This window comes from Panicum virgatum, chromosome 5N, assembly GCF_016808335.1.
Source record: "Panicum virgatum strain AP13 chromosome 5N, P.virgatum_v5, whole genome shotgun sequence".
In the NCBI taxonomy this organism is placed as follows: domain Eukaryota; kingdom Viridiplantae; phylum Streptophyta; class Magnoliopsida; order Poales; family Poaceae; genus Panicum; species Panicum virgatum.
This window is the reverse complement of record NC_053149.1, coordinates 23,733,566-23,745,434: the sequence shown is the minus strand read 5'-3', so window position 1 is coordinate 23,745,434 and position 11,869 is coordinate 23,733,566. Positions and strand designations below refer to the sequence as shown.

Sequence of the window (11,869 nt, the reverse complement as noted above, 5' to 3'; positions counted from 1 at the left end):
AAGCAGCCAAGTTGCTCACAGTAGTGGCCCCACCTGCGGGTTCGTTGCCTCTCCCGAGGCGGGCCCGGGGGCCACTGTCGGTACCCTACAACTGGGGTACCCACTCCTACTGTGCCAAGACTCGCGTAGTTATCCGTAACTACGCCCTAAGGAGCTGAGCAGCCGGACTCCTGGGTTCCGACTCCATCTCACCGGACCAACGGTCCCGGACCCGCTTCCCGTTTGGGGACGGGTCCGGTGTCACCACGTGTCCCAGAGGTGGAAATGCTCAGCACCTGTGGCCGCGGACCCGGACCCCCGCAGGCGGGTCCGGGACCTCCACGTGCCATCCGGACTCCCGCAGGCGGGTCCGGGACCTCCACGTGCCTACCCGGACCCCCGTGAGCTCTCGGCTCAGCAAGCTGCTCGGGTGGGGTCCGGAGCCGCCACGTGTCACGCAGACGCGGGCGCGGGCGCCAGCCTTCCGCTGGAAGCTCCCTCACCCACCCGCATTAAGTGCGAGTGGTTGAGGCGGGATCTGCTGCCTCTGGGCACGGGGCAGCTTCTGTCAGTCCACACTGTGGATCGTCAGATACCGAGACAAGCATTAAAGACTCAGCGCTGCGCGCATGAGCGACGAGTCATGATGACCAGCTACTGACTGAAGCAACAGTGCACGCTGCTACAGTAGACTGAGTCAGTAGTTCGGCGCTTCATCGTGACCTCGACGCGCGACTGCAAAGGCTAGACTCTACTCTGACAGGACAACTCAAGACCATCCCTGGTCAGAAGCTACGCACAGAAGCCGACGACAAGATCTCCGGATCTGAGCCATTGAAGGCCAAAGTGTAGTTTATAATACATCGCCGGGTCCACATGTCGGGGCCCCGCTCAGTGTACGTGCTCCCCTTGGACATATAAAAGGGAGAGCACGCCCGCTAGAACACGGGAGGTTCACACATCATCTCCACCATACAGACTCAAGCTCTCGCACCTCCTCACGCTTGTGGGAAGGCAATACAACACACAGTGGATGTAGGGTATTACGCTCCGGCGGCCCGAACCACTCTAAATCCTGCTGTGTTTCTTGTGTTCTGAAGGGAGATCGATCTAAGACTAGCTACCCCCTGAGTACACACCCTCTGGGCTAGGGCGGGTGCCTTCCGCCACCCGGCTGTGGTTTGCAGCACCACGACAATACCCTTAATCGGATCAGTCTTGCTGAGTATTATCATACTCAATCTTGTTGGTGACTCTGTTTTCAGGGATGACTTTGGAAGATCCAAACACTAGTTTGACTTGGTCTAGTGTTTTACCTTCTGGCTGGTCTATGGAATGGGAACCATCTTCGACCAGCAATGACTCAGCTGAATAATGTCATGCTCGGGCTTACCATGGCATCTACCCTACGATGTTGGTATATAGTTGTGTTTTAAATTCCGCTCAGAACTTCTAAAGTAAGCATAGCTTACTTTTATCTCTTTTCTTCTAAATAAGTTGTAAAAGCTAGAATTTTAGTTTACTAGCTTGAAAACTCTGATGTAAATTACACCTCTTATCTATGTGATGTAAAATATTGTGGAATGTTGTATCTCTGACTCGCCTTCGATCGGGACGTATACTTGTGTTACGATCGGATATTCAGTGGTTACATCGGGATGTTACCCGACAGACCAATGATTATACCGGTTAAGGTGCGCTTAGGTGTTTAGCGTACTCTAACTGGTGTAATTCAAAGTGGTTCTGGCACACCTACCTACAAACATACCACCTTAGGGTATCCTTAGGTGGGCTTGGTGGCTTACCTGCCGAGCCGCGAGGCGACGCCCTGAGCAGCCCCGACCCACTCCTCACTGTCGGATCAAGATCTGACGGACAAGATCCACCTAGACTGAGGTCAATACCAGTCAATATGGCACTTTTGCAAAAAGGCCCCTAGGTTTTGTGAAAATCAACCCGCCGTCCATACGAGTTCAAAAATAATAACAGAAAGGTCCTTTTTCTTTTGTTTTAACCCCTGAACTCTTGTAAATTTGAACCCGCCTTCCAAATGCCTTAATTTCTCAATTTAGCCCTCAAATCTAAGGTTTAATTATGTTTTAGCCCCTAGTTTTTTTTCAAAACTACCCTCTAGAGATTCAAATCTATTCCAAATAAGCCCCTGGAATCTTTTTTTGACCATATCTTCTACGTTTTAACTCTGATTTTAGTGATTCTCATGCTCACTGTTGATGGTCTATTTCGACCCATTTTGACCGTCAACTTTCGTGCAAAATAAGAGCATCAGAGGGAATAAATGTTAGGGTAGGAAAGTAGGATGATATATTAACAAATTCCACATATGTTGGTCTGGAAATGTGTGCATGTGAATTTGGGCAAAAAATGCAGGAAACTAGAAAGAATGATCCAAGGTAAAATGCTCAACCAAGCACAAGAATCAAAAAACCCACTTGGCAGCCACAAATGAGAAGAAACACAACCATAAGCAGGGTGACACGTCATCAATCCATGGAAACATCTTCTCGACCAATCAGGTGTGATTACAAGGATCCATGGGCCCACCAGAGCATCTAAATCGAATTAAGCCAAGGCCAATCACTCATATATGACATGTGGGACCTCAGGAGGGCCTAACCGCCAAAGGGGAGGCCGAGTGGGCCTAGCCCATACTCGGCCGACCACCATGGTCGGCCGGACATGGGTCGGCTCCTCCGACCTACCCCTTGAGCGTGAAGCTTCCTAGAAGTTCCCTTAAGTTGGTTCACGGTGCCTCCCTGCCATTCCACCGAGTGAAGGCCTCCTTTTCCCCCTCTGTAAATATGAATGGATGGGTAAGAATAGGGACACACAACACTTGCACCTCTCTCTCACTTTTAGAGTTAAGGGAAGGCTAGGGGGTAGAAGGTACGCAGGAGGGGCGCCGGAATGTCAGCTCTCTTATCCATCTAGTACCTCAACAGAGAGTGAGGAGGAGTTGGGGGAAGAGCTGGACTTGTCGGCACTCTTCTCCGCTTGTACCTCGACAGATGCTTATCGGTCTGTAAGTGTTCGTGACTTACTCAGTTTCATAATTTACCTTACAAGTTCATTTAGTAGTTTCATGCTGTTTACTGGATTGAGTGTCTACTAGTATATAGTAGCTAGCTATAGTCTAAGGCTCCTGATAGAGACGGATGTCCTTGCGTGAGACTAGAGTTAGTAAATGATAGTGTAGGCATGGTGCCTAGGCTAGACTTTACCATTCGATTGTTGTGCCTACCACGGTTTGTAGAGGTAATCCTCGACGTTGGTTGCATGATAGAAGCCTTATGACGGAACTTCTGGTCTAACCAGGCGAAGCCGTCACCCGACATTTATAGCAGATTCTTAATTTGATCTTACCTTGATTTTGAATAGTCCTCTCAGTCCCTTACCTCTTCCATAGTGTGGTGTCCTTGGTTGAGCCTGAGCCTTAAATATCGTACTCACGTTCCTTTGGATTCGATAACCCTTGGAATACTCTGAGGTGAAAGTTACAGCGGTATCCATGCGCTTGCGGATTCTTCCATGATGTTCTGTTACCCATGGGCCGCTTCCTAGTGTCATTGCTATTAAACCAGTAGTGACGTTAGGAAGTGCCAACACTCACGCGATCCTTGCATCATGCTCTACAACTTTTTCAACTTATTCAGTTCTATTTATACTGTTTTATGTATTGTTTCTTATTTTGTGCATGTTTTTGCTTGTGTGATCGTGTAGACGATGTGCTGTTCGAGGGTGATCAAGAGCAAGTGTTTGAGGAAGAGCAACAACAATTTGGCGAGGAAGGCAAGTGGCTTTCCCCCCTCTACATATTCTATTTTGTCCTAATAATATCATGTCAATTCACTTTACTTTATTGTTGTATTACATAAACTTGATGGAAATCCTATTAAGGGTATTACCTAGTCTTTTTACCCAAGCCTTGGAACACCGGGTTAATATAGTTTTTGTTGGATAGAATTGTTTAGATGCTTTATATTGGGATGGTTATGGTTATAATCTTTGGAATATTAACCATGACTTTATTTACTATTACATTATGGTTAATGTACAAGATCACTTTATTTAAATGGAACATGGAGAACCACTCAAAAAAATCGTACAACCACAATACCACATGGCTCTGGTCTTGGCTGATTAATTAGAAACACTGGCTTGTGATGATCTTACCAAAAGGGCTAGAGGGAAAGCATCTACGGGGTATAACTCGGTCCTCTTGAGGTTCTGTTTTGTGGTTCTTTTTAAGGCACATCCTAATCAGGGAGGGTTATGACCGCTTTGATTTGAAATCTTAGCAGGTAGTCATAAGCTGGTGAATCTTTGTAAAGGCCTTATAGTGAACCTCTCACCACTCACCAAAGGAAGTGTTTAATATCTTTGCAAAACTCGGGTGACACAGGGGAACACGAATTGTGGGGAAAGTGTACAACCTCTACAGAGTGTAAAACTGATATATCAACCGTGCCCTCACATGATAATTGAACTTGAAGAATAATTAACTTGTGGTTCCTTGGTTTATGTGTTGGTTTCTTTATGCTTATGCTTAAGTGGGTTGGTATATACTATATTTAGTAATTAGGTGCTTGCTAACAAAATTTGATCAACTAAAATGCTAACGGTTATAAATCTTAGCTTTTATTTGATGGCCTTGCATATTCCCCCACTTACTTAGTACTAACCATAAGTGTACTCACCCTTATCTAATTGCTATTCCGAAGAGAACAATGAAGTACTCACTCTTGCCTAATTACTGTTTAGAAGAGAACAATGAAGTTGAGTACTTTAGTGACTTTGAGGAGTTCTAGGCGTGTTCATCAGTCAATCACCTGTGGGACTTAATGAAGCTTTGTTGAAGATCTAGTATAGGTTATCGGTAGAATGTTAAGACCTTCGTGTCTATTGTTTGGAGTGTGTAATAAAGTACCTATTTTATTTTGTTTATGTTGTTAATTATTATCTTTGATATATTCCCTTATGACGTCTTCCATATGTGTGAAACTTGATCCTGATGCACATATAAGATACATATAGTCTTCTTTTCGAAATCGGGTGTGATAGCCCTTAGCTCCTACCTGTGCTGCTCCCTATCGCATCCCCGCCCGCGCCACGCCTATGCCGCAGCGGCCACCCGCCTGCACCACGCTAGAGTCGCGGCCTCGCCTTACTGCCAGTGCCGCCGCCAAGGCCACCCGCCTGCGCCGCCGCTTCCCTACGCCTGCAGATTCGATCTGCCGCCTCTGGCCCGTAGATCTGGAGTTGCTTGCGGAAGGACGATAGCACCATGAGCCGCCGTGGGCGTGGATCCCTCACCGGCACAGGCAGCGGCACCGCCATCGACGCCGTCGACTGCGGCGGTGGCGGAAGATGTGGATGCTGGGCGAGCGGCGTCGGGTGCGGGAGCGATATGCGGCGGTGGACGGCGCCGGCATGGGGAGCGCGTGGGCGGCGCCCGGGGACAAAGGCGGTGTGGTGGGAGATGTCGAGCGAGCGGAGGTCACAGGAAGGGCCTCGACGACCAGAATTCGCTGGATCCAACGATAATGAGAGGCTAATGATTGGAAAATTGTATTAAATGCAAAATAGCGCGGGGATTCGAAGAGACCATGGGCTATTTTTTTTTGAACATTGCCAGGAGCACTGGCCGGCATTTAAGAATTTAAGTTGGGCATTCACGTTGACCATGCGTTCAACGCATATGGGCTGCCGGAAAATCCGAGAACACGCCTACCGAGATGCACACACGTGCACACACCCACCCACACACTCACGCACCCGGTACCCTCTCTGGAAAAATACCCCCGTGCCACACCCGGTTAGTCGTCCGGGACTGGGATCCAACCCGAGCGACGGTAGCGCTACGAGCGCTCACCACCACCATGGGCTATTTTTTGATGGGCTATTTTCTTAGGTTATTCTTTAGCTCTCAAAACATTCTTGTGATACTTCTCCAAACAGGATATATGCGGATGTTTGGACATGCCTAATTCCAATGGATTTATGTGCTTGTTGATGGGGTGATGGAGGTGGGAGTACTCGTACCCTCCCGGATGCGGGGGCGGGTCAGAGGGCAGGTGGCTACTGGCAACCACTGCCCGCGCCGGCGTGCCGCACCCAAATCATAGGTCCAACGCACCCAAACGAGGTGGCATCAATCATCCTCCGCCACGACCAAACGTTAACCGGAGTGGCCGGCCGGCCCCGCTCCATGATGGATTGATGGATGGCTGATGCGCCGCCCGGCCGCTGTCCTGCGCCCCGTCGCCCACCGTGCGTCGGCTTTTGACCGCCAACCACTCTGCCGTCCGCTGCACCAGTACGCATCCGTCCATCGGCTGACAACAAATCCCACTCCTGAGGGCAGCTGCGAGAAGGAGCTGTCTGTAGAAGCCGCCACGGCCATGCCCTCCGCCTCGGGCAACGGCGGGAAGGAGGGCCCCGCTGCCTTCTCCGTGGATCTCGCGGCCGCCGCGCGCCGGCTGCTGGCGTTCCTGCGCGCGGCGCCGCCCGGGGTGGGGCCGCGGTCCGTGCGGAGGTACGAGGAGCTCTGGCTGCCGCTCGCGGCGGCGGAGGGCGGAGGCCCAGGAGGGGAGGCGGCGATGCTGCTGCCGCCGCCCGACGTACAGCTCGTCTGGCTTTGCCACTGCTTCCACCATGTGCGCCTGCTTAATTCCTTGCCACCTTTTTTGATTCTTTCTAGTTTCTTCTCCATTTATTGCTCGGGAGATCTTCCCATCTTGGGGAATCACTCGACAACGTGGTTTAATCAGTAAGTAGAGCTATGCTACTTGAACTCCCATTCATCGGAATGTCTCTGTAACTGGTAGTGGAATTGGCTTTTGAGAAACTGTATTTCAATCCAAGATAGGATAATGAGTTTATGACAGGAGGAAACAAGCAACGTGATGGGAAAATTGACATGGCCTTCTCATTTCCTTTACTTTTTTTAGGAATTAATTTATGTTGCAATTTAAAACCAACTCCTTTGTTGGACTTCCAACTTTCTACTAGGTACCCGCAACTGTGACATTCAGCTATGCATGCTTTGGCACTTCAACCCTTCTCACCAAGTGCTCCATCTAAAATTTCTCCTGCCCTGCAGGAGAGCTACTCCGCATACTGCTTATCGAGGTTTGGACGCCTCATTGACCACCCATCCATCCTTGATGCGGAGAATGAAGAGTATGCCGAGGACTGTTGCCGGGATGTCTGGACCGCGCATTACCCGTTTGAGCCGTTTGACCTCCGCAGTAACGAGATCGATGGGAACAGTGTTGATGAAATTGCCTGTGACAGTGCCAACAGTGAAATTGTGGAAATGGTGAGATGCTACGCTGGCCTAGCAGCACGCTTTGCCTCACCCTTTGTGCAGGAAGGTGTCTACCATGTTGCTGCATGGCGGCGATATGCACGTTTCATGGACCTCATCAAGAAGGTTGTCTGCACAACCCAAGAACACATAAGGCTTGTGCCAAGCCTGGACATACTACTGATGTGGCTTGCTCACCAGGTATGCACAGAGCCATAGACATTACATTCTTTTACGCAACTAATGTGTTCTCATAAGTATTTTGGTTCACACGATTGGGATGTATCCATGGCAGAGTTTTCCTGTGAGTTATGCCAAGGACATGGTAGCAATGGCAATCATAGAAAACGTGGCAAAAGTGGTACTGTCTTACGGGGAGATGGTGAGTGATGAGGAGGTAGGAAGAACAAGGGCATTGTGGGAGGACACATATGATGAGCCATATGATATGGCTGGATCAGAGATTGATGCGGGAGCAGTTAGCGCAGCACGGGAGGCATTTTACTGGGCACCAGCAGCATCAGAAGAGGACACCAACCGATTGTACAAAAGTTTGCAACCAAGGTTTCTTATGGAGGTATATCAGAGACCATTCAAGATATCAATCATCATTAAATGTAATTTTTATGAAGCATTTTAATTAAATCACACTGCTATACAAGAAATGCCTAATGGAAGTCTCACATTGTGATCATGGTCTCCAAAACAACATACGTAACTAGTTAACCTTATGCCAACTTGTGACATTCAATATTAGCTTGTCTGATATCCTCATGAATGGCTAGCAAATAGGCAGAGTTTTCTACTTGTTCATTGTTCCATTCTGTCTCTGCGTCTCCAGCATCCTTCCATTTGTTTCTGGACCACATTGTGGCATAATGCCTACAACAATAAGTGATAGCGACAGCACTATGTCAAAAAATATCAGCAGGAAATTCTACAGCCCCATGTGGACTTTAGTCACTCCAATCCAAAAATGCAAGATTCCCTTTATTGATGGCCTCAAATAATCAGGTAGTGGTAGGTCTGCAGCATCTGCTTGATTTTTTTTTGCAGGCATCATATCATGCCTGAAAAAAATGCATCCCAACAAGCTTGGGCCCTAAAAAATATTTATTATCTTTAATAAATATATGCAGAGGTATTTGAAAGCTTGTTGACCTCTTTTCACACCAGGTGGATCATAGATCCAGCGGGCCAATGGTCAGGCCTGAGCTTGATTTAAAAAAAAAACTAGACCAACCTAGGAGGAACTAGTTTATCTATTTAGATAAGAATAAAACAACAGCTTGCATGTTATAGTAGCAGCCCCCTACTAAGAGATAATTTGAATATACCTGAATGTTATTAATGTAGAAATATCTAACTACGCACAAACACGCTTATGAGAAGCCAATTCTGGCCTGATATTTCCAAGCTCAGAGAAAGCTGAATCAAGCTAAGAGGAAGCTGATCCTAGCTCAGTTGGTTGAGGGTGTGGATGTACACCCAGACACAAGGTTTAGGTCCTCATCAAGGAGAATTTGGGTGCATGTTTTCTTTTCAAGATAAAGCCACCTCTCTCTCTAGCAATTGATGTGCTCATCTCCATTTACTTTGTGCAAATTCTTTTCAACTTAGCACTTTTCTTTCAGGAACCAAAAGTCTCCTTTCTTTATTTTTCATTGCAAAATGTACAATATCAGCAACAGTGCCATACTTAGAAAGCTTGAACTCCTATCAGCAGTGGTTTAGTGCCAAATTTGGTCATCTCTCTCCAGTAATATGTGCAGCTGATTACTAGAAGAAGTCGAATTTCATAGCGGTTTGACACAACACATGCATATATATTTGTGTGGTTTACAAAATGGCAACAATGTAATTGATTTTTGATAGCAGGTATATGTGTTCTTGAAAGGAGATATTGATAAGGCGCACATCAACAAGGAGTTCCTACGGCTGCGAACACAGAGGTCTCACAGATCATTAAAACTGAACAAATCAATGGTCAACTTATCCTGCAAAAACTGGCAGAAAATATGGCACTTGTACTGTGAATTTGCAACCCGGGGTGTTGTCATTGAGGTCAGACGCACCACAAGTGGGTGCTTCAGAAACAGCAAGTTTCTCCAAAGCATCTCATTTTCATGGAGCGATATGTTGCATGAGAAAGCACTCGCTCTCACTGATGAACTAGAAGTCAGGATGAGAGCAATGGCATCAATTACTCCTCCAGTTCAAGCACCATACTTGTTGAAGTGTGTTCCTGATCGAGTCACTGATGATGGTGGGGCCATGATTTCTGATGTCATATTGCGCATGAGAAATTACCGTCCACAAGAAGGACGATGGCTGACTCGCACTGTGCTTGATCATGGTGGGAGAGAATGTTTTGTGGTCCGAATGAGGTACAGTTCTGTAGAAAGCATCGATTTTTATGCTAGAGTTTCACTTTGATTGATAAGTTTATATGCACTGGTTACAAGCTGTTGCAGTGACATGTAATTTTATCTCAGTATACCTTTTTAATGAAACCTTTTGTAACTTGTGTAGAATAGGCAGAGGGATTTGGCGGAGAGGTGCTGAAACTCCAGTTGCGGTGAAATGGGAGGACAGGAGCATTGAGGTTCGAGAAGGATCATGGTCATATGTTGCCAGTACAAGCTCTGTTGGTTATGCTCCTGGTAACTTCAGTATGCACAATAATTTCTTTTAATTTCTTGGAGATCAACATTATTATGATAATATGGGTGTTTATTCCCTGTATGGTGCAGAGAAGGTAGTGGGCACAGCAACGGCAACGAAGGATCAACAGGAGAATAAGGTGGTTTGGAAATTGTCAACTGGAGATATACTCACAATATGTTTGGGAGATGAGCTCAGCTTTCAGCTTGAAAATGAGAAATTAGAAAAAGAGGTATGATCCATACATTTTTGTTGGGCCAGAGTTCATATTGATTTTCTTCTAGTAAGTGAAGCTCCAACATTGCTTTTCATCGCTAAATAATCTGGCCGTACAAGAACCTATAGTTGATTTGTGCAGTAAACAAGGTTTTCTATACAAGTTAATATACAGAAGAGTTCATTTAAAAAATATGTAATATTCTTGGAAGAGAAATACTATAAGAGCCACAAAATGGCATGAATTTACATCAATATGTATGTTTCTTTAACTTCTTTATTGAAGTGATGGTTTTTTAGAATTCCATATGCATACATTTCTAATAAACATGTACTGTTTTTAATTGTAGAATAGCCTTGTATCAATTTCTAAATTTTGATTCGAACTACCTCCTAATTTCTAGCCTTGTATCAGTTTCTTATCTCCTTGCCCTACCTACTACCTCCTAGATGCCCTGGGCAGGTGGTGTGTGGTCTGGTCTTATAGTAGTTAGTGTGTTGAGAGAGTTTATTTTCTTTTAGGGTGTGTTACAGACCCTCTATCCCTGTAACATTTTTTGTTTTTATTTTTTGTTTTTTGGGAGGCTCTTTCCCCCCTTTTTATCTTCTTAATATATTGATGCGCAGCTCTCCTGCGCGTTCGAGAAAAAAAAATTAAATTTTGTTCCATTCATCTGCCAATATAATTTGATTCGAACTTGTGTTTCAAACATGTAAAACATATAGTTGGTTCACTACTTCACTGTTTCACATACTACTTCGTTGTTGCAATGCTCCAAAAATCATTAAGCTATTGCATGATGCCCTTTAACGTACTCAATGCACTATTTACCAGGCAAGGTTGCTTGTGGGGAGGAGATTGAGCTACAAGGTAAATACAGATGGTGTGTTGAGCAACCACGCTGAGGAGGAGCAATACATCACTCTTGTTCGTAATTCACCAGATCATCATGGTGACAGAGCAACTGTGCTTATAAACTGGAAATTACTTGCCGTGGAGTTCTTACCTGAAGAGGATGCAGTTTTTGTTCTTCTCCTATGCATGGTGATTGCAAGGACCATGACAGAGATCAGGAGAGAAGATGTGGCTGGGCTTTTAGTGCGACGAAGAATAGGTGAAGCAAGGGTGGGGCAGAGAGACTGGGGTTCTGTGATGCTTCCTGACTTGCTTTCCCCAGATCCTAATTTGCAACCTTGGTATCGGAATGCAGCGCAGGTTTTGAGCTCTGCAGAGATAGGGACAGTGCTTGCTAAGTACTCACCTGCTGACGGAAAAGACTTGTTGTACCGGCAGGCTCTTATAACCTGAAGATCTCATAGAGACAATTGCCCTGAGGATTTGCTTGATAGCCAAGGATTGGACCAAATATTCCTCAGAATTGTAGGGGGGGACTATTTCATTTCCTCGTTCAATCCTAAAGCATTTCATCTCTGTACAGGACAAATCTTGGATTTGACTTGTTGATTCACTAACTATGACAATCTTTGACACGAATTTGGTGATGGTTGTCATATATTGTTTGTAATTAGAAACTTCACATTTCATTTTTAAAACGGTTTGATTTCTCTATGTCACTGAACTAAAAAAGTTATGTTCATTTGAACAAACTGGTTATAGAAGACAAATGACTGGAGATTTGATATCCAAAGGAGTTTATGAATGTTCATTGCAAACATTTTATC

General features: G+C 45.9%; 1 protein-coding gene across 1 annotated transcript; it reads left to right on the top strand.

The window, feature by feature from the left end:
* Nucleotides 1-6,262: 6,262 nt before the first annotated feature.
* On the top strand, nucleotides 6,263-11,829 carry LOC120673626 (glycine-rich domain-containing protein 2-like). The gene is made up of 7 exons (XM_039954570.1): nucleotides 6,263-6,653; nucleotides 7,100-7,507; nucleotides 7,602-7,883; nucleotides 9,185-9,693; nucleotides 9,839-9,969; nucleotides 10,060-10,202; nucleotides 11,022-11,829. Exons 1-7 carry the CDS (start codon nucleotides 6,399-6,401, stop codon nucleotides 11,493-11,495), a joined length of 2,202 nt encoding a protein of 733 aa, XP_039810504.1. The 5' UTR covers nucleotides 6,263-6,398; the 3' UTR covers nucleotides 11,496-11,829.
* Nucleotides 11,830-11,869: the final 40 nt, after the last annotated feature.

Coding starts and splice junctions, on each gene's coding strand:
- LOC120673626 (XM_039954570.1), top strand. CDS start 6,399: ATGCCCTCCGCCTCGGGCAACGGCGGGAAGGAGGGCCCCGCTGCCTTC. Junction 6,654..7,099: donor TTTGCCACTGCTTCCACCAT/GTGCGCCTGCTT, acceptor CCTGCCCTGCAG/GAGAGCTACTCCGCATACTG. Junction 9,694..9,838: donor TGTTTTGTGGTCCGAATGAG/GTACAGTTCTGT, acceptor TAACTTGTGTAG/AATAGGCAGAGGGATTTGGC.